Source organism: Hippocampus comes, unplaced genomic scaffold, assembly GCF_001891065.2.
Source record: "Hippocampus comes isolate QL1 unplaced genomic scaffold, H_comes_QL1_v1.1 scaffold89, whole genome shotgun sequence".
Lineage (NCBI taxonomy): Eukaryota > Metazoa > Chordata > Actinopteri > Syngnathiformes > Syngnathidae > Hippocampus > Hippocampus comes.
The window spans coordinates 273,731-296,970 of record NW_017806077.1 but is presented as its reverse complement, the minus strand read 5'-3'; the positions used below and the strand labels follow the sequence as shown (position 1 = coordinate 296,970).

General features: G+C 44.2%; 1 protein-coding gene and 1 long non-coding RNA gene across 2 annotated transcripts in view; both read right to left on the bottom strand.

The window, feature by feature from the left end:
* Window positions 1-1,157, bottom strand: part of LOC109530787 (uncharacterized) — an 11,989-nt gene extending 10,832 nt beyond the window's left edge. Inside the window, exon 1 of the long non-coding RNA XR_002171064.1 lies at window positions 539-1,157. This is a non-coding gene — a long non-coding RNA (uncharacterized LOC109530787). The remainder of the gene's footprint in view (window positions 1-538) is intronic.
* Window positions 1,158-1,604: 447 nt separating this feature from the next.
* Window positions 1,605-22,410, bottom strand: LOC109530783 (splicing factor, arginine/serine-rich 15-like). The gene is made up of 18 exons (XM_019894677.1): window positions 22,153-22,410; window positions 19,945-20,028; window positions 19,812-19,856; window positions 19,564-19,725; window positions 19,336-19,453; window positions 18,812-18,924; window positions 18,597-18,740; window positions 18,430-18,500; window positions 18,205-18,280; window positions 17,451-17,537; window positions 17,301-17,380; window positions 17,042-17,226; window positions 16,558-16,658; window positions 16,363-16,476; window positions 16,113-16,269; window positions 15,930-16,030; window positions 3,180-3,306; window positions 1,605-2,712 (listed from the first exon to the last, which is right to left on the bottom strand). Exons 1-18 carry the CDS (start codon window positions 22,180-22,182, stop codon window positions 2,330-2,332), a joined length of 2,178 nt encoding a protein of 725 aa, XP_019750236.1. The 5' UTR covers window positions 22,183-22,410; the 3' UTR covers window positions 1,605-2,329.
* Between the last annotated feature and the right edge of the window lie 830 nt (window positions 22,411-23,240).

The following is a 23,240-nucleotide window of genomic DNA, read 5'->3' as shown; positions in this document are numbered from 1 at the left end:
ATGTAACAAAGTCCCGCCCCCCCCCCCCCCCCCCCTCCAACCCACCGGCATTGACGTCACAGCTTTTACACGCGTGCAAATTAAATGCACCGATCCCCCCCGCCCCCTCCCCGCACCCCCAAAATGAATGAGCGACTCAGTGCTGTCGTGCGTGCGTGAAAGGCAGATTCGCTTTGCACTGCGGCGAGACCTTAGTCCACGCAGCCCACTCCATCAACTCGCCCGCAAGACGCCACGCGGGGATAGACGTGCACGCGCATACAGGTTATTTATCCTTGCCACGACCGGGGCATCGCCCCCGCCCCCTCCCCGCACCCCCAAAATGAATGAGCGACTCAGTGCTGTCGTGCGTGCGTGAAAGGCAGATTCGCTTTGCACTGCGGCGAGACCTTAGTCCACGCAGCCCACTCCATCAACTCGCCCGCAAGACGCCACGCGGGGATAGACGTGCACGCGCATACAGGTTATTTATCCTTGCCACGACCGGGGCATCGCACTTCCGGGGTGCACCAAAACCACCGTCGCCGCGTCCACGTACCTGCCGTCACCCACGCCCTGTTGCGTCGGCGTCCATGGCGGGAGCGAAGCGGCCAAAAGCTGGCGTCCGGCGTTCCACGCGTGTTGTTTCCACACACCGCGTCCGGGAGGAGGAGCAGGAGGCGCGGAAGGAGGAGGAGGAGGAGGAGGTGGTGGCGGTGGAGAGCCTCTCCCCCCTTGTGGAGAGGCGGGCAAGTGGATGCGAGTGGACGTCACTCCACGGAGGGAGCCAATAAGCAGCGAGCCGCCGAGTCCTCATTGATTTACTGATTTGGGAAAGGGGGGGCGGGGCGGGGGAGAGGGCGCAACCAATTGTTGATCGTGGGTCAAGATGACACGGCATCCCATAATATCTCCTCGGAGGTCGTGCGTAAACGTTCGCAACACAACTCCAGCTTTTTTTTTTTCTTAAATCATTTCTGAAATGTCATCGTGGACCCCCGTTATTCGCGGGGGAAAAGGAACCGGCCGGGCCTGTCCACCAAAAGCAAAACTCCGCGAATTAGTGACGTCTATTACAAACGCATTAAAAAATACAAATAAAAAAAAAAAAATCTGTCAAAAACGGGGATGAACTGCCAAAACTTTGGTTGACTACGGTTTTCTGTGTCCAATTATGACAAAATTAGCTTTTATGGGGAAAAGTTTTTTATCAATACTGTATAGTATAGAGTAGCCTGTATAATTGAATACTGTATATAAATTACATTTCTTTATTCAAATACATGTCAATTGGTACTCTTCATCAAATGTATTATTAATACTGTACTTGTAGACAGGTGCATCTCAATACATCAAAATATGGTACAAAAGCTAATTTCTTTCTTTCGGTCAATGCAAATTAGTGAAACGCAAATTCGTTCAATAAATTGGAAATATTTTTCACAGGACAACCTCAAAATGTGGTTTCTTTTGTCAGACTCCAGTTTCTCAAAATAATGAATTTTGAGATTTCCTCAACTGTAAACCCAAAAAAGGAGGAAAAGATTCACGCCACGTGCAGCAAATCTAGAATAAATGTTTTTCACAACATCAAGATGCACCCGTGACAGTAAAGACAGCCATACTCAAAGGATTGGAATATTTATATGTCAATATTTTGTGGATGACTGTACAGTATATATTTACAAAAATTCTCAATTCTTTCTCAACCCACTGTAACATGTTCCCGATGTTAACTTCAATCACTGGCGCGGACAAATGCGATGACAGCTTGTGCTTGTGAGGCGAGTCTCGTCACAAGGAGACCAATTGTTGCTAACTTCACAGAATATGGACGAGAAAAATATGACTTTCGTCAAACTGACTGCGACCACGAGTGGCAAAATTATTTAGCTATTTTGCTTGGATCGCCCCAGTTCGCAACAATGTCACGCCTATTAAAATGAATTTAACATAACAAAACGGACAGTCGGACATTCAATGCAAGGTGTCCTTATTTTCATTTTTAATTCACGTCACATGATGATACCGCCAGGATGGTGGTTGTTCATGGCGGCAGTTTTGCCACTGGAGGGCGCCACAACAACAGAACAGCTTTTATCTTTTTGCATGAAAAGTTGAAGAAGTAAAGGTGACCAAACAAAAAAAAAACACACTTTTGGCTCCTTCTAGACGTAAGAATTGTCAATAAAGCTATTTTTTTTGTCCCAGTACCTTAACACGTAAACTAGATTCTTTTTCCTTCAAATATACAAAAAGATAGCAAAGGCTGGCAAGCATGTACAGTATTTACAGCCAGTTTGGTTTTAGTCGTTGTTCTTGTTTTGATGAAATGACAACGAGAGGTTTATCACCAGCCCCCCCTTGGGTGGTGCGGGGCCGGGCCTCCGAAGGACGGCCTCCCTCTAAAAGGGGGGCCCGCGCGCCCCACCATCATGCCCTCCGGCTGCATAAAAGGGGGCCGGTGGTGGAGCATGGGTCCGCGAGGGGGGAAGGGCAAAGCCATCCGGAACCTTTCCGGGGGGAACGTGGGTCCTGCGGGCATCATGGGGCGCGGCGCGTTGGGGGGCGAGTGGAAGGGTGGCAGGTGAGGAGGATGACTGGGATGCATCGGGGGGAGTCCCGGCGGAGGGGCCTGGAGGTTGATGACGGGGCCGACGGGGGAGCCGAGCTGGCGGTCCGAGGGCTTGTCTCCTTCGAGCGTGGGCGTCAACTCCGTTGGGGATTTGACGGCTGCACGGAAAAGACATCAAATGAGCAATTTGGAGCTTCTGGAGGGGTGTCCAAAGTCCGGCTTGAGGCCCCGTGCATGTGTCGTCAATGGCTTGAAATGGCATTATTCCAATGGCAATATGATGCACATCTGCATCAAAGGGTATGAGAAAGTGTTAAAAATTATTTTTTTCTTCCTCCTTCTCGGGAGCAGAGAGGGGACAGATACGTATTTACGCACAATTGGAGAGTGGTCTGATGAATGACAGTTAAAATTACTTACACGCATGTCTTTAATTGAATGTATATTGTCCAACTTGCCAGTCATGTAAGAATTTTGGGTTGGAAAAAAAAAAAAGATCAATCCATCTATCATTGTCTTTTTTTTCCAATGTGATGATAATGGCCGTTATTTTTTGTCCAAGATGCGGCCCACAAAAAGGCCCCCGGGCCATAGTGTGGACACCAATGGTCTTTGCGTGTCCTACCTGCTGCAGTGGCGTCAGGCTTCAACTCTGGTGGGATCAACATCAAGCCCCCCGAGGGAGACAGCATGCCCGGGGGCAGGAACTGAGGCGGGCTTCCCATGGGCCCCACCTGTGGGAAGCCAGGAACCTGCAAGACAGACCGGCGCCATTTCAAGGCTCACGAAGCAGCAAAAAACGCAAATACGGCCCAATGTCTTCAGGCAGGCATGGCTGCCATCGAGGGACACTTTTGTGTTTGGAAAACGGACAGATGGCTCACAGCTTTTGGATGCCAGGTCAAAATAAATTCATAAGGAAAATAATTTTTGACTTTTTATAATTCAATGACATTTTTTTTTACATTTATGTGTTAGCTTGATTGTTTTACAATTGCTATCTATCATAAATAAATACTTTATCTAGTTATTAAGTTAAATTGTTATTTTTTTAAAAGTACATCACCTCATGTGCAGATGAGATAAAAAAAAATGTGCATGCAAAATCGAATGTTAATTAGTGAACTACAATTTCAGGTTATTTAATTGGTACAATTATATTGTGATTATAAAATAGTTTTTGTGATATTAAGTGATTAAGCAATAAAGGTGAATGTCAAAAATATCTGACTCAAAAAGATTTTTTTTAAAAATCGTTTCAATAAACGGTGAAGACAATAGAAATCAAATCTGTCAAATTTACTCATCTGAGCAAAATTCACGAAACACAAACATATTATAGTTGTAGTTCTATTATAGTTGGTGCGCCAGATTAAAAAGTTGAGGGAAAAACTATTTTTTTCCGGTCCTTTCAACATTTCTTCAACAAGCCTTCTTTTCAGTCACATTGTACCTGTCATTCCAATGTCAAAAGAAGTCATCCAAGGTCAAGATGCTGAAACAACAAAAAATCGAAGCAGCGAACCGTGGCCCTTTGTGCTCGGGAGGAGAGTCTCCGAGCAGGAAGACACTTTTTTTTTTTTTTTACCCACATTGGAACTAAAGGACTCGTGGAGGCCCCGTGTTGCGTTTGAACCACACATCCTACAAGTATTGTCTCAATGTCGTACTTTCCAGCCCTGAATCTCACCGACCGGAACCTTTTCGTTCCAGGAAATGCGTGTACCAACAACTCCAAACTCCCTGAAACTTCATCTTGATCTCCTCTGCCCCTTCTGGTTTTAACGGTTCGGACCACACTTCCCCCTTCACCATCACCACGACACTTCTGTGGTAGCATTACAACCCCCCCCCCCCGAAATGCACAGAAATTGAAAAACGGGTTTGTTCGATGTTTGATGAGATTCAGTCGAGATTCCTGAGTGTGAATGGGAGGTGAGTCTCCAACTTTAGGTGGAAATGTTCTTATTATGTTACACACACACTCTGAAAATCTGTTCTCGGGACAAAATATCCCCAAAACAATTTTATGTCACATTTTGTTATTCACATGTAGACAAAAACATTTTTCACTCCATAAGTACAATGCATCTAAACGCCGCCTTTTAACAGCGTCGATGAGGCAGGCCGCCCTGGGAATTCTCAAGAGGCACGGCCGATGGAAAAACGTCAGCGGCCATAAGAACGTCTTTAGCCGGGCAATACGCCAGATGGATGGCCAGCTGAAAATTTTTCTTTCGACACCCCCTCCCCCCCAAAAAAGGAGGGTGGAGTGAATACATGGTAATAGGCCGCAGCTTTAAATTGAAAGTGACTTTCAGAATCTTTCCTCCACAGCCCCCTTGTCCCCCCTTTTTTTGTTTTTGTGGGCATCCACTGTGTCTTAAATGCCACTGCGGCAGATGCAATTTCAACATTTGGCAGGTTGGAAGCTCACTGCTGAAGTCGATGCAAATTAGAGGTCATCTTGTGACATATTATTGGGGGGGAGCCTATTCGCCACGATGTGTTGAAAAACTCACCTATTTGCTGTTTTCTGCTCAAGGCCACAGCCAGCGCCATGCGTTGGCAGATTTGTGCCATGGAAAACAATTTTGAGGTGAATTGAGGAACTTCACTCAACAAAACTTGTACTTTGTCGCCACCTTGTGGCATCACGGCACAATGACAACCCCTTGTGGTGACGAGGCTGCATTACAAGCGGATTTTCAGCATTGAAGGCAGGATTCAGTCCCTATGTGCCACTTTTAGGGAGCGTTTACAGTCGCGCTTTCCTATATACTGAAGCTCGAAATGCTTGGAGGGACACGGTGCATTCGTCTCAATGTAGTTCCACGGTAGGACTATGAAAAGACTGTAAACCTTCAGCGAACAGGTCTGAGGCTCGAAGCACGTCTGCCTGGTACCACAAGTACAGAGAACTAAAAAGTTGTAGAACATTGTTGCTGGAGGCATAATGCACGGAGCAACCAGGAGGGAGACAAGTGTCCCACTCTGTTCCGTTTCCTGGTTCGACAGCTCATTTTTGTTTTTGTTGAAATCACTAAAAGCAAGTTGCTAGTTGATTCACCTGTTCTCAGAACCGCCCCCCCCCCATTTTTGTAGGGCATATCAGGAGGGGGGCCAACCCCGAGTAGTTTTTCATCGAAAACTCATGGCAGAGGTTTAGCAGCTGATCCAGCCTTCCATCTAAATATACATATGACCCCCCCCTCCCCGCACCTCAATAGTTGTGTCTCCCTCCATGATCGATTGAAGTTGCCCATCCCGGACATCGATTGTGCTCGGGAGGAGAGTCTCATGAAAACTTGGGTAGCTCACTTAACTGAGTACATTCATTGTGCTTCGCGACCGCAGCAAGTTTGGAGCAGCATGGCATAAGGAGCGCAATTTGGCTAAATGTAGTCGAGCGGTTAGCGCAGCCACCTCGCAGTTCTGCGCTTGCGGCTTTGAACCCGGGCTCCGGCCTTCCTCTGTGGGATTGCTCATCTCAAAAGCCTGCTTCTGGAACACTCCAAATTGTCCAGAGGTCTGACTGCGAGGGTACCTGGTTGGCAACCAGTTCAGGGTGTACTCCGCCACTTGCTGGGATGGGCTCCAGCTCGCCTACGACCGTAGCGAGGAACGCGTGCCATTGAAAGTAGACGGACGGAAGGTTCCAGGGCCGCTCCGTGTGGAAATGCGGCTTTAATGTTGCCGACGCCGGTTTTCACTGAGTAACCGGGACAGTGACCCACTGTTGCATCACGTGCACTTACATCTCCAGTTCTATGGTTATCGCATCAAAACGCTGGCCAAAGCAGAAGTCGCTTTTTTTTTTTTTTTTTGCTTACGCCGTTTTTGGATTTGTCACTTTTGTAACAAGACCTCGGAAGTCATTCCCCCGCTGAGAGAACATGAACGATTGCAACACACTTTATCCACATGAAACTGCATTCCGGCAATTATTCATTCACATCATCCACTTACTGTGGTTGAGGACTAACGATGTTTTTTGTTCAAGTCCTCCAAGTTTGTTACCGCAATGTCAGCGCTGACTACTAATGAGATCTTTAGGCATGGGTTGTAGAAGAAAAAAAAAAAACCTTGACATTATGACAATGCCCCTTTCACCTTTCAAGCAATATGAGCAGTTTTTATACACACACGCACGCACGCATTATCTATTTATTTATTCATTAAAATATATTTCACATTAGTTGTATTAGATTTCATTAGATTGTGCTAATGTATTTTAATTGATTAGTGTTCCTGCATAAGCAACCTCAACGGCGGAGATTCTTATTAGCTGTAATTGTATGGCACCTTTCTTTTGTGGTCACATCGGGTGTGGGAAGATTTTTTTCTCCTTTATTGTTGTCAAAGAGAAAGAAAGAAAAACAAAGGGGAAAACGCTGTTTGGTGCAGATTTGGCCAGAAACGTGATCTTTGTCCATTTGATTGTGCTTGTCTGCTGCCGACGACTTCATCCGTTAACAAAATTTGACAGTGGGGGGAAGAATTTGACAAGCAAAGCTTTGCGCATGACCACGAGTCAATTTAACACTAAATTAGGCTAGCTGGGGTGGGAAATAAATCATTTACTCTCTCGTTTTCATTCATTGCATGACATTGGTGGGTGTGCACGAAAATGTTTGTTTTCAAAGTCAAAGCTCTGATGAAATGGAGAGGGGTGGGGGGGGGGGGTTACTCCCTGAAACATGCACAGTAGACTCATCTCCAATATTAAGCACAGTTGCACAAGCTTGCAAAATCTGTGATGAGCTCTATTTAAAAAAAACACGCTTTTACAAAGATAGTATGGATTCTTTTTTTTTTATACATTGGTCAATGTTTTTTTCTGATCAGGTTTTTAACAATTACATCATGTGTAAAATAGTAATGGGTGGGATTTTTTAAAGCTACATAGCTATAAATGATTTGACAGAAAATATTTTAACTATTTTGCACTATAACATTTGTACTACGCCAACTTTCAGAAGGGAAAACTTAAAGACAAATATATATATATATATATATATATAAAATATCCGACAATTGGATTTGAAAACTAATACTGCATTTGCATGTGTTTTACATTCCATTTTTGGACAACAAAAATGTATACGAATTTGTGCTGAGCAATTCTAGTGCTGCTCTTAAAAAGAGTTATACTGGAAAGGTTAACAAAAAAAGTTTACACATTTTTCCCCTTTCAGGCCAACGGCTCAAAAAAAAAAAAAAAAAGCCAGCGGTGACATCATCACTTGAAAAAAAGGTTTCACAAGTGGAGGCAGACCAGAGATTACTTCATCTGCGCGGGGCGGGCCAGCACCCAACTGACCTCAGGTCATACGCACGCTCGCGTGGTGAAACTGCAATGTGGAATTTAAAATAAAATGCATGCCATGCCACTCCCACCTGAACATTGCAGCAAGGGAGCAAGGTTGAAGATTCAACGTGGATGAATATGGTTGGGGCCTTTTGGCGCATCATCATTAAATGTATGCAAATGACTGAGGATTATTGGATCATAATTGCTTGTTGGTAACTCCGGTTTAGTTACACGACTTCAAACCACCACAAATGCATGATGGTTTTTTTTCTGCTCTAACTCATCAGTGAACTCAAAGAGGGAGCAGGAAGTGATCATTTCATTTCAAAATGTTTAACACTTGTATAAAGAAAAAAATCAGTCTGCAGTCTTAAAAACTGCTCATACTTAATGCAGATAAAATATGTTCCTCAATTAGACTGTAAAAAAAGTAGACGAACAAGCCAATATAAAAATGATTGGAGGAAATGATACTGTATCGCTCCTGTTCATTTAGGACGCTGTGAGTCACAAGATGTATTCTTCAGCTCGTGTGTGTGTGTGTTTGTGTTAAATTTCTCCTGCACTGGATCACACACACGTGATTTAAATGTAGTGTGTAAATGTTATTCAAAGCCACACTTGTGCCCAAATTTTCAATTCTAATTTAACCCACCCACCACCCTTCAACCCTCCTCTTATGTACCTTGCAGGAACGGTCACAGGTCAATGTGACCCACGGCACTTTTGGCCGTAAAGACAGAATATATATATATATATGTATGTGTGTGTGTGTGTGTGTATATATATATATATATATATATATTTTTTTTTTTTTTAATAACTGCATTCACCATTTCCAGCACTTATTCTATTTTTCTCAAATTTGTGAATATCAAACACCTGCATCGCCCCATGTGGCCAGTCAATATATTGAGCACAAAAAAAGCGCACATTTTTTAAAAATTAAATAATTTTTGCATGAGTTTAACATATGAGGCCAGCATTTTTTTTTAGTTTTTAGAATTTTGCCCCCCCCACCCACCAATCACGAAAATGCGTCAATATGGCTTTCAGCATAATGGAAGGGTTAAAAGGGGATTGATTCTGGAGGGCTTTAACGACGCGCGTCATGGTCACAGGCAAAATCACGGAGCAGCAAATTCGTACACTTGACATCCACAGCTAACTTTTGGGGAACGCAGAGAGACTTCTCTCTCACAAAAACAGATGTGAAGTCAAATCAGCTTTCATGCCGTGTCGGCTCTTACCAGACTTGTCTCATCCCATCAGCGGCAGCTCCTTGTTAATCCAACGAGCCGGGCCGGCCGGGGCATCCCTTCTTTCATCGACACCCCCACGATGCTTCAACGTTATTCCTTTGTATTTTTGCTCATTCAACCGGGCAGCTGCACAACAAACTCACCTCCAGCTTTTAGATCAAAATTTAACCAATGCCTACAAACCCCGTTCCCCCCGACCTCTTTCAAGTGTCTGACAGTATTTGTTTCGAGGTTCCCAAACTCACCTATTGGGAGATTCTTCCAAGGTGACTAAAAAGTGTTCCCACGCAGGGCGCATCGAGAAAAATCAAGGGACTCAAGGGCCACTTTGACAATTCTCCACACATTGAACCAAGCCATCATTATTTTTAAATGTCTTAGTTTTGACTGACTGCTACATCACAGCTTCCTGTTAATGTTGCTAGGGCAACGGAAACTGAATTTGTATTACCGGAACACATTTTGTAACAATGTCAGTTGATACCAGTGATTCGCCAACTGGAGGGTCGGGAGGCAGATAGTGTTTAAAAAAAAAAAAAAAAGGCATGCTTTTGTATTTTGATTTGAACAGCAGAGACCAGCATGGTTTTGTGTTTTCATGTTGATCAGCAGCAGCCACACACACACGAAAGAAAACAGCCAAGATTCCAGTAGTCGACCTTTACGCCACTGGTCAGCCCGCTCGACCAACTGATCCAAAGCCACTGGGTGAGACCCAACTTGCTGTTTGGTGCCCTGCTGGAATCTGGCGACGCCGGCAAGACAGCACCTGGTCACCCCGCAACACGCTGGCCGCGCCAGGCGGCTGTGGCTCCGCTCATTCGGAGGGCTTGCCCGGTGACCCAAAGTTCTACTGTTTGAACCTTGGCCATTTTGTTTTGCTTTTGCTGCTGTACCACGTAAAAACACAACAAAACCATTTTTGATTAGCAAAGTTATTTCAAGTCTTGAAAGAATTTTATGACTTCCGAATTTCATTTGGCTAAGTCAACAACCGAGTAACCACAAAAGGCTGGACAAGAATGGAACTAAAGCCGACTTGTACTTACAGAGGGGAGCGGGGGTACACATTTTGTGCCTTCCTTCTACAGCAGCCTCCTCTGTGCTTCTACTGCTCAGGACGTGGTTGACGTGCCAGTTCGGCGACAGGGACGCAATTGTGATGTTCAACCTGTGCTTGTCTCACCAAGTTTCCTGTTTTGGAAGGTTAGCTATGGCTGAAATTGGTTACGCTTGTTTTTTTTTCCCCCTCCTCCCCCGTCTCTCATCTTGGGTCTTGCCGATCACTGTACAGGTCTGGTTAAGCAAAGTACCTAACGCAGTTCCCTTTGCTTGCATGTCTACAATTGTTTTTTTTTCCCCTTTTTTTGTGGATACAATTTTGTACAAAAAAGGTTCATGCAAGGAAAATTTTTTTTCACCGCCAAATTATTTCTTGGAGTAGTCTACCGGTTAAGTATGTCTTCCTAACAGTCTTGGCTTTCAACCGCCAGCTTCGGCCTTCCTGTGTGGCGTTTGCATGTTCTCTCCGGGTACTCCAGCTTCCTTTCGCGTTCCAAAAACCTGCATGTTGGCTTTAACACAGGCTATATTTGGCATAGATGTGAATGTGAGCCGTTGTCTATATGTGCCTGGCGCTTGGCTGGCAAACCCGGACAGACCCGCACGTGCCATCACCGCAGTGAGGATAAGCGCTGTAAAAAATAATAATGAAAAAATAATAAATGTTCACTTGCATGAAGTACCTCAAAATTAGTCCGCAGTCTTAGTGAAAAATGATTCGAATGACAAAAATATACAATTTAGAGGCTTTGTCAGTCTACCGAGTACCAGTTAAAGTCCCCCACGTTTGTTTGTTTTTTTTTTGCTCTGGGTTTTTGTGTGTGCATTACCTGTTTGAATCCAAAACAACAAATGTCCAGTGAACTTTGTAGAGAGGTGGAGCGCAGGCTGAGGGGGAAGCCGTGTAAGCACAGCGCGAGTCCAGATAGCTGATGGAGGATTTTTCAAACTCCACATTATCGTAGCACACCCGCCAAATGACCTCTCTATATTTCCTCTCACCCATTAACTTGTGCTGACTTCATAACATTTTAGGACAGTTGCAGACTCCCAAAGGTACCTTTGAAGGCAAATATTTGCAGAGAGGGATATAAGTTTTGACAATGTAGCAGTGAGCACTCCCTTCAGTTGACAAAAGATGCAGTACACAAACAAAGAACCAAATCGGCAGCTTGACTTAAGCCGTACGAGCGCTTGCTCCGGCCATTCCTTGCGAGTTGAGAGCAGTAAATGCTGGTAGCAAACAACTCAAAAGAAGCAGTAGCTTGATAAATGGTGAACTCTCCTTCAAGAGGCTCAATCTGTTTATTTCTAGTGCTATTTGAGGTTTACTGTCAAACTAAACATAAAACAAAGAGAATGACATGTTAATGCATATAAATTGCAGAGGGAACTTTGCTTTAGCAAAGTCCACCAGCCTAATGCCAACACACAGATGGGCTAACGGAGAGCATCGCCGCCGCCGTGTTACACCCCTTTAAGCAATGCGTTTGTGAACACAAAAACTGTGCTGCAACACATGTAGACAGACAATACACAAAGACATAAATTATCCTCAGAGAAAAACACCTAATGACTGCAGCCGAGTCATTGAGGTAACTCTTCTTTGTGTGTCTATGTATTATACTTCTCCCTGGTGGCCTTGGCACGCAAAACCAAATGGGGGCACAATGTGGTGCTGGAATGGAATAATGGCATTTCCATTCCTTTCAATGAGGAAAGTTGACTTAGGATATTGAGTGTTTCGAGTTAAAAAGGTGGTCACCGTACAAATAAAACACAAAAGTCAAGGACCAACAGCAAATTTGATTGACTGCATGGTTTGGTAAGTAAATAGAATGAAACCAAAAAGGGCTTGTACTGCAATTGTATTTTGTAGTACAAGTCAGTGTACATACCAATAGATTGCTAGCTCAAAAGCTATAACTAAAGGCACGGCCTGTAGTCAAGAATTGGATGAAGAGTACCGAGCAAGATTGGCAAGAACATGCACTACTTTACGCAAGCTTCTGGCAGGCTTCACGCGGTATTTGAAGGTGCTATTTCATCACGGTTTTATTCCTCGAGTCCAGTTTCTGTCCGCAAGTGGGTGGATTTGGGGAGGGGGGCGGAATTCCCGAAATGCCGCCGGCTTACCTTTTCTCCAATTTTGTTTGCACTCCTCCAAAACAATCTTTTACCTGCCAACAGTGACAGTCTTGACCAACGGGAAACAGGCAAAGCGTTGGTCCACCGGTGGTATGTCAACTTCATAGATGACTTTCTAATAAAAGAGGTGACGGTTTACCCAACATGACAAAAGTCCTCGCCATAGGCTGACTGCCAATCAAGTTTTTGTTTTTTTTCAAGCTCAGGCATCATCGGATAGCACATGCGCATGTCAGACTCTGAGGACGGTCTCAATTCTGTATCTTCAAACGGTCTACAGAAACAAGAAGCCATCGCTGCGGTCCAAGGGCCACTTATACCAAAACTATACATAAATACAAATATTATACTTTCTGAATTTTTGCAAACCCACTATCACGTTGTTTACTTAGAAGAGGTTGGGGACAGAGACATCACAAAAACCACCACCCACACCTTGGTAACATTATGCTTTTGGCAAGTAAGGTTGCACTACCCCCCCAAAAATTGTGTTGTGTGACCCGCTCTTGACGGATGCTCCGATTACATGCACGGCTGCAATAATGTTCTTCAATAACATACTGTGAAAAATTTGAATGTCATTCAACGTCATTGTTGGTTAGACAAGGGAGCTCACTAAGTACACGAACGCAGCACTTCGCTATCAGGTCCACAAAAATCATTTACAACAAATTATGACATGGCATCACTTTTCAGCGAGTGAGCATACCCAAATATGGGTGTCGTCAGGCATAGAGCATGCAAAAATGTAATACGGTCACTAACCTTAAGTGTCATCGGATAAATTGGTATGTCACGTCACCTGCGTCGACCATTCCGCATCAAAATCACATAGGCCAGGCAAAAAGCCTTGAATACTCGACAAAAGCAAAAGACTGTTGTGACATCATCTGCCCCCCCAAGACGTGCTCAAAAGTCTGAGAGCTATGACCACCACACGAATTAAATAAGATGATGAAGCAGAATATTAGACAAGTCATCTACATGCATTTACCTTTGTGGCCAACCAGTTCTTTCTGCACTGAAGCATTACCGTTAAACGACATGATCAGCGAGGCCAGAAAAAAATTATCACAGATGAAGCAACGTCTATTTATATGTAGGTACCGTTTCCGGAGGACCAACAAAAGTATTCTGAAGTATGTTTGCTGATTTTAAAACGCAAGTCAAAATTTTGGGGGGCAAGTGCCCCCATTGGTCTAAACCGGGGGTCGGCAACCCGGGGCTCCGGAGCTGCATGCGGCTCTTTAGCGTCACCTTGTGGCTCCCTGGAGCTTTTTAAAAATGTTCGAAAATGGAAAAAATGGGGGAGTGAAAATACATATTTTAGTTTGAATATGGTTAGTTTGAATATGGCTGCTAAAAGCTACCTTGGTTGACAGCCCAAAAGCTTTAATCAAGTCTCATCAATACACTCAGCAGATAAACCTCACTCCCAATTCACCAAGCCTGCTCCTTTTCGGTTCAGTCCTGGCCGGTATTGGAAGTGGGCGGTGCCATTTCCCTCTCGGTCCCACAGAGCACAAGGATACTGTTCTACATTGTCTTTATTTCGCCGCGCTGTGTGCCCGTCTGCGCGTGCATTGCTGCTATGTGAGACGTAGTCAGTACATTCTCGCCGCCGAATGGTTCACGGCGACGCCACAAAAAATTCACATTTGCCAAGGTGAAGCAGCAGAAGCTTTAACCGCACCACGCGGCATCCAGCTGCGCCTAACCGCGCAAACTGAATTGATGACAGATAGAACTCGCTGCCATTAACGCTCAACTCACATTTATGGAGAAACAGCCGAAAAACTAATATCGCTGGCCAAAACACATTAGTGGCAGTCCACCACAGATTAATGTATATGCGTAAACACTGTGGCTGTAAATTTGCTAATTAGGGTCAATCACAAAAACCAAAAAAATAATTGGCAAACTCAAGGCCAGATGCGGTCCGCCACATCGCCAAAACAAATCATGTGCCCTTTCAAGATCCTTGCTAAAATCTGAACCAAAATTTCAGATTATCACCTGTAATAAGTAACATTAAGATTTCTTTTTTTTTTTTTAACTACCCTTTCTACCGTAACTTGAACAAACTATTATCCTTGACTTCAAAACGAGTCATCCGTCAATTTGTTTTGTACAGGTATATTTCCTAATACACTGAAACATTCATTTCGTCATCCCGGCCCTCCAAGGGTAGCCGCAAGTACAAAGTGGCCCACAAGCCAAATTAGTTTGACACCCCTGAACTACAGCGCATTATTCGGAAACACTGGAAGCGAAATCAATCGGCACAATCAATTACGCGTGCGTCAGCACACGTTAAAATAACACAGCACTATCCGTTACCTCTTTTGAAAGAGCTGCATCATCATCTGGTGACGTATAAGTTCAACATCGCATTTGTCAAATGAGCGCATCTTGATTTTTGTCATCAACCAGCCATATTGGCGGCAACTTAATCAGAGGCCGTTTTAGCGGCAGGCTCTCTCGTTTTTAGCACCAAAATCTGCTTCAGAGTAACTATCGCTTGAATGAATCGGCAATCACAAACATTTTGCAGAGTCAGGAAACTCTGAAAGTGGCCAAATACTTGCACCAATAATGACCAGCGTCTTAAAATGTGTTGGCTTAGTTTTACAATTTTTGTCCCTTCATTTCTGCTTGTTCTACACTGCTCTACCAACTGCTGTGGTTAAAGGAAATTCGACCAAAGAAGCAGTTTTATTGTTAGTTATTTGGAAAAAAAAAAGGTCCGTGAGGTCATGTTATATACTATTTCGTTGATCGTAAAGAACATTTTGCATTTCTCCCTACAATTGCTCTCCACCCCTTTAGGGGTTGGTTAACCGCATCCTCCCTCACTAGGGGGTGCCAATGCTGCGTCCCAAATACCGGTTGACACTTCGGTTTTGCTTGGTAGCTGTTACCAAGCTACTTGTCACTGTGAAATATATCAACTGATAAGAACCTTTTAGAAATACCAAATCCATTCGTTCAACCGTACAGTCAGCCGTTCCCTCTGCCATTGTCCACCCTGTCATCTTGCAGTTACTTTATATTAAGAAAAAAAAAGGGGGCGGGGGGGTTGACGACTCTGGTTTCTAACCTCGTAACAGCTGAATACAAAGAATATTCCCATTTGAACGGAAAAGCTTTTAGGGTGAAATGAAGACATCTTAAAAGGCACCTTATGGTGGCATGAAGTCATCTGTGTTTTTACAGGTTTGTACACATTTCCCCGAAGAGATTTCTGTCATATTGTTTTATGCATGTGAACATGCATCAGCAAAGTCTTTTTAAGTCGTGTCACACAAACGCAAGGTTCCTTGTTTCCAGTCTTAAGTGGCATTTGTGTGACCACTGGAATGGATGAGACAGTGCTGGACATTCGCTGCTGAAGACATCACGTGTGACTCCGGTGCGTAAGAATGAAGCTGATTCACATACGCTCCACTACTTGTGAGAGACTACATTTTATTTTCCCCATCACGTCACGAGCTTTTTGAAGTGCGCCTCCGACAAAGAGGTCATTAAGCAACAAACAAACAACAGCAGGAGGAGAAAGGACAGATTTTAAAGACTGCATTAGCGTTACCTGAATCTGAGCCTCGACGCTCCCGTCTGCCGGCGCGTTTTCCAACGTGCCGTTCGCGCCCGCCATCGGATGCTTGTTTAGGTCCAGAACGCTTTTCCACTCTGAGCAATGAGCATTGAGAGGGAATGTGAGCAAAGCGCAACTCGTGCAAGTGGGCTAAAAATGGAAGAAGGGTTCATTTACCTTCGCTGAGCGTGTCGGGGTCCAGCATTCCACCTGCTCGATAGCTGTCCAGCTCCTCGGCTTTCACTTTGGCCCAGGGGATGTAGGTGACTCCTCGCTCCACGTCCCAGAACTTTTTGTGCGCCACCTTTATGCCTTTGTTTAACGCCCACGCAATCTAAAGAAGAAAAAAAAAAGCACCAACGGTGTCAGAAATTGCATCAAAAGCGGCCGGATAATTTACAGACAAGGTCGAATGCGGTAGCTGTACCTTCACAGGTTTCTGATTGACTTTGTACGAGCCCCGACTGAGCTTGTTCAAGGCCGTGTAGGCGTCAAGTCTGTGGACCATCACGATGTAAGCACAACCCCTTGGCGGAATCATCTGCAAACCAGAAAGGCGTCATCAGCGTCGCTCTGTTTTCGAAGTTGGCGATGAGCTCAATGCGGCACGGAGCACACTCACGTTGACAGACTCAATTTGGCCAAATTCCTCCAGGAGAGAGATGACATCCGACTGCTGTGTTTTTTTGTCCAGTTGACCAACCCACAGTGTGGTGCTGCACACTGATAAACAAAATCAAAATGAATGCGGCTCTACTGGAGCTTCTTCTCAAACCGACAGATATCTTGGGTGCTTGACAGAGTAAAATGCTACAGGCCATTGTCAAACGGCGTGAGTGGGACCTCTATTATTTGCTGTACAAAAAGATACGCTGCGCGAGTCTGCAGCAATATTTGTCCAAGTGGAAAAATGATCAATTTGGTTCCAGGAACAAGATAAGCGCCAATAAAAGGGCTGACTCTCTTCTCAATGGCAGAGTAAAGAATTTCAAAACCTAAAACTCCCGCGGCAGCCGGGAGATATTGAACCCAGAGTCTTTTCCCCTCAGAGAGAGTCCCACCACTGTTAGATAGCTTCTGATATTCTCGGAGGCGCGCGCACATACCACTGAGAGTCTGGCTCTTCATGCTCGGGAGACCTTTCTGCCGGCGCACTCGATCGCGCTCTCGCTCGCTTCTGTCCTGCGAACGGGAGCGCCGCCAGCGGCTTTCTCTCGAGCGCGATCTGGAGCGTCGGTACCTTGGCCTTCTCGAGCGCGATGACGATCGCGACCCTCTTCTCCTCGGAGATCTACGGATCGAAGCAGCGTATTACTATTTCAGGTGTCATGCTGGATCAAATCTCGAAGATTCGCCGCCTCTTACATGGAGCCAGATCTTGTTCTTCTGCCATAGGCTCGATGTCGGCTTTCTCTTTGTGTGGATGGCTCCTCCCTTGAATCCGCCTGCTCGACAAAATGACGCGGCAAAATGGGTAGCCGGCGTCAACCTCCGTTTTGTGTCAATGGGGTATACCTGTGATTTGGAGTTCTGGGGGTCGCTTCTGGAATAGTATCCGTCGGACAACATGTGACGCTCGGCATCACTCGCCACGCCACCGTACTGAGAATAAAAAAAATTAAATACATTGCAGGTGAAATAACAGCCCATGTCCGGAAAAGGCGCACTATTTCCGCAGTTCTGGAACATTAGCAGATCGACTGGTAACTGATGCGCAGTGCGACATGACCGCGGGCTATGAGATTGTTTTGCTGATCTTCAGTGCATGTATTTTGACTCACTGTTCAAAAGTGTTCACGTGTCATGCTTTCATCGGAGCAGCATAAGGATCGTGAATAAAAGACGCTTGACATCGTCTTTCTCAAGCCTCCCTGAAATCTGCCCTGTCTCGTACAAATGAGATGCTCAACCTCCGCTGAAGGCCAACGTCAAGTGCAGCTTTCAGTGGAATGACAACTAGGTGCCCATCCAGACTCCAAATGCATTGCCTGCATTTTTGCCTCGTTGAGGCAGCGCAAACACATTTTAAAGCAAAACTACAATGGGGCCAGGACTTGTAAAAACAGGATGCGCTCATGGTATAGGAATTAAACTGAATAATTCATCAGTGTAAGGGGCGGTGCCGCACCATGAAATTTAATGCATAGCTAGTTGCTGCTGAATATTCGACTCGCATTCTCGTGAACGATGTTTTCGGTGTATTTTTACTTCTTCCTCGGTTTAAGGTTTAAAATTTAGCAAGGCTTCATTCAACGTATTGAGTCGATACCTCAAGGCTGCCTGCATTCTTTCCCAGTGGATGTGGATGAGCCATCTCTATGTCGTGCAACTGTCCGGAGACGTTTCTGTCGGCGCAAAAATGAAATACAGTAGCATGCGGCGTGACCGACACATACGCTCAATGTGTCAATTTAACACCAAGTGCGATTATTAACATTCACTGCTATCATGCTATCGGTTGATACTTTGCGTCAGGATTGAAAAGGTTACTCACAAAGAGCCCGCCGGGTCATTTGGTGCAACATCTTCAGGCTCGTCGTCATACTCAAACCTGTCGAGCAGTTTCTGGGGATTAAAAAAAAAAAAAAAAAAAAAAAAAAAAAATCAGATTTTGAGCGACAAAAGGTGAAACCATGCTACGTGTCGACGGTATGCAACTACCTCAGCCAGGGTGCCTCTTTCTCCACTGTGCGCATTGAGCATTTCGGCCTGGGCCGCATTCAGCTGGTGAGCATTTGGCCCGTTTGTGCCGCTGGCCGCGTGGGTCCTTTCTGCCTGCTGCAAACTGTGAAGCATCCTCTGGAGCTACGGCAGCACACACGTGGGCTTTGTGAACAATTCCTGAGCACAACACTTGACAGCAAACACTCACTCACCTCCTGACCATGCGGGGACTGGAACAGCTGGGCCACCGCAGCTAAGGCATCGCAAGTCGGCATCTGTGATGGAGGTGCGACGGGGGCCGCTGCTGCGGGAGGAGGCTGCAGCTCTGTGGGAAATGTTCACATGTGGGGAGGGGCACTTTTGTCAGATTTATTTATATGTATCAATGTGTAAAAGATCTCCATAAATGTTATTTTAAATATGGACAAAATATGTGCTCTGAATATATATCATAATACGGTACACATCACAATGCATGTATGAAACCTCCACTATCCAAACCCAATAGCAAGGCCTTGAAGCAAACCCCAAAAAATAACCACATCGTGCATTCTTTTTTTCCGGTGCAAAGGGCTCTCTCGCATAAAAATTACAATTCAAGGACGGCACAAAACATACAGATATTTATATTATTTCCGAAATAGACGCCCCCCCCCCAAAAAAAAAATTGCATCCTTGAAGAGATTGCGTCCTTAAATTTCCAAAAGAAACATTTAACATGATTTTCCCTTCTTACCCTCAATTGATGGCACAGGTGACGGGACGTTATTCGCCATGTCCATCAGAGGCTGAATGATGTCCATGTCAAACACGCCGTTCTTCTGCCACAAGTTCAACACGCGGACAATTTTGCTCTGATGCAAATAAGAAAGAAATAAGTTCAGCTTCCCACACTGTGTCAAGGTTTATCATGTCCAAAAAAAAAAAAAAAAAAAAAAAAAAAAATCACACAGAGGGTGAGAACCTTATCGTCCTCCGAGCAGTTGTAAAGATTCTGGAAGGTGTCAGTGAAGTTCTTCAAGAAGCGAGGCCCAAAGACATCCTTGTCCACACCAAACTGATGACGCGACTGCCGTACGATGGAGTCCACCACGTACAAGCCGGGAACTTTCAGTTCGGGTTTACACTAATTAAAAGAAGTCAAATCAAGAGGCAAACCGAAAATGAATTCATCAAGTCGTCTACACCATCTGGCACACAATGGCAACATACCCTCTTGATGAACTTTTCAACAATCTGGACCACATGTTTGTAGAGCTAGGGGAAAAAAAATAAAATAAAATAACATAATCAAATGTCCACCCACAGTTAAGCCACATTCATATCCCGAGCAGCCGCAGGCTACCTTGATGGCTTTGATGGCCGCCTTGGTGATAGACATCATCTTCGCTCGAGATATCGGAGGCTTCATGTCAATCATGGAAAACAACTGAGGGGTACACACAAAAACAAACATCATCACTTCACTGGAAATGGAATCAAACCCAGCAAAATCCGAGCCATACATGTCAAAAATGTGCACTTCCAAGTCGAGCATTAGAACTATTTTTGCTCTTTACTGTTACACAAGCAGGACAACAAAAACCAAGATAGAGACAACTACTTAAGAACATGTTAAATAAAGATAAATACTATGACACGACCATTTTTTTTTAATTAGACCAATGTCGATTCCAATATTTGGCAGAATAAAGTTCTGATAAGCAATTTACCGTCTTTTAGTATTTGTTTAACTTTACGACAGGGAGAAAAATCATCAAAAAACTGTCAGATTTTTTTTTGGGGGGGGGGGGCATTGTACTCTTAGATTGTAATGTGTTCAAGGGGAAATCAAATCAAAGATGGTCAGTACAATAATATGTTCTCTGTGCCCCCATCAGTCTGAACGCAACACTTGGATTAACGTTGCGTTTGTGGAATCTGAATAAAGCAGCAAAATCCACCGGTTTTTATCTCTCTCACGGGAATGGCTATTTTGCCACTCGACGGCAACTGAAAATGACATCACAGTGCCGCACAACTAAGCTTGAGAGCGTCACATGGCCATAAAGCAAAATCAACCATCCGCCTGAAATGAATAATGAGTGGATTTTGCTGCTTAGTTCCACAAAAGCAACATTAATCACAATGCCGGGTTTAGACTACTGTAGTGGGGATGCATCGAACATATTGCAAAGAAAAGCTATGCCTTGACTTCCACCTTTAACGTGTTTTAAAAAGATGAAAAAAATAAAAGCAGTTGGCAAAAACCTGCCCGTTTTGAAAACAAATATCGGCTGACCGACTAATCGGTGGGGCCATTTCTATGTAAAATACAAAAATCACTACAGCTAAAACTACAACAGTGACTTATACTGCCCTTCAAAACCTATTTGCCATTTCTTGAGCATAGTAATTGGATTTTACATGACATGCCCCTTTGTGACACTTGAAAGCTTTTGTACATCAACTCACACAGGCAACAACAATTGACAATTGCCTTATGTTGATCCACTTGTGAAGGCTGAAAGAAGTTTCAGAAGCAAAGTCATCCCACGTCTTGTAAAACGCTGTGGAAACTTGGCTCTGTGAAAATCAATTAATTGTGTCGAGGGAATTTATGAGACAGAGTACAGCAAAATATCAGCTACAGTTTAAAAAAATAGGTTGTTTTGGTGGAATCTGTAATCTTTTTATCACGCAATAACAAAACTTGCATTTGATTTTTGTGTACAGTATACATTTTCAGGTATGGGAGACAACTAATCCGCTTTCTGAAATTTCCCACTTGAGTTCGTCTGGTGTAACAAGTCAGTTCATGCTCTCTTAGATTTCCAAATGGCTGTGGAAATGTATTACATTTTAGATGATTGATAGAGTAGAGTTTTCATGGAAAAAAAATAGAAACAGGGCTCATTTTTGGTGATAATATTCAGATTGCTCAAAAGATTTGAAAGAAGAAATGAATGAGAATGACTTCGCGCCACAGAAAAAGGGAACATTTTGGAATAGTCGGAATTTGAAGCTTAGCATGCCGCTTCTATACTGGTCCGGCCCATTTCTGATCAAAATTAGGGTGAATGTGGTACCCGAACTACATTGAGTTGACACCTGCGGTAAAAATAATAAGAAATGGTTTGGTGGTAATCGCAGGTGAGTGTTACCATAAACAGCTTAAAACCAGCGCCTTGGGTTAATTGCACAGCAGATGTAACACTTCGTGTTGCTTAAAACGCGACAAAGCTTACTAGCGACGTTCACGCCTCTTGCAAAGAAATGCAAATAATATAATACAACGTGGCCTATGTGAGGTAACCTAGCGACCTCCATTAGCAGTTAGCTTAGCACAGAAACCGAAAGGCCTTGCTTTGCGGACTGCCGAGCACAGGCGCCAACGAGTCGAATCAAAGGACGAGTGAAAGGAACACACAGCAAATTGAAGAAGCATTTCATTTTCACACCAGCACAATTTCGATGACGGTGTCCATTGATACGATTAGACAGCATGAAGCGATAGCCGTTAGCTGCTGTCGCCCTTTAGACCAGCCAGGTTCGGAACACGAGCGAACTTTACCTCCATGTTGAACGCGTTCACCGCTTCCATTCTTCTTTATTTTGGCCTTCACAAAACCGGTTAAAGAATACGCCTTTTCTTATTCTTGCTACTCGTCACCATGCGCGTCGACGTAGAAAATAAAAACCACGTAACTAAGCGAAAGAAAAACGAACATCGGTTTCTTCGAGGATTACATCGTTTAGCATCTTAGCTTTAGCCGCGTACCGCCCCGAAATACGTGCTGACTAGCGAATGACGTCACATTCGCGGCGGACTTCTTCCTTGACGTCCTTTGGTTGTTGGCAACGGGGCGTTGTTGGGCGACTGTCGCTACCCTGAGGCTGGAGTGTAAACTGCAGTAGTTTGACAGGACAAGTTCATTTTGTCAGTACAGTACTAATTTTTTTTCAAGCTCGGATATTCTATTTCGTAATATTCTGATATTATCGTGTAAGTTTCACGAGGAAATTAAGTCATGTTCTGACAAACAATTAAAAAAAACAATTTATCCTCGAAAATCTAGAATTATGTTCTGGTAAAAAAAAAATATATGCCGTTTGTCCTCAAAAAAAATTATTAAGGAACAGATGCCAAGGAAAAAAACTGCACGTGATCAAAATAACAATATCTTTTTCAAAAGTGCATTTGACCAACCTTGAATAGTGAAAACAAATAAGATAAAAAAAATGTAATTTATTTTTGTTGAAACTAAAAGGCAAAACTACATATGGTGAAAGTAGAACCACGCCTCTTCTGCGAAGAGTCAAGGACAACTTTCAGTTGGGACAACGTGGCTTGTTTCATTCCTTCCACAACTTTGCTAGAGAAGCATCACTCAAAATCAGACCACAATGGACAACTCCACCAGATTGGCTTCCACTGGATGGGAATATTATTACGGCTATGTGGATCCAGTCATTGTGGACCAAAGCAAGTTGAAATACAACAAATGTGAGTCATGTTGCTTATTTCTTTTCCTTCTTCTCACGTAACCAAATCCAGCACCTCTTTCAGACTCCATCGTTATTGCATTTTGGATCTGTCTGACTGCCTTTGTGGGGATCCTCTTCCTCTCCTTGAATCTCGCGTCAGGCAGCGGGCGCGTG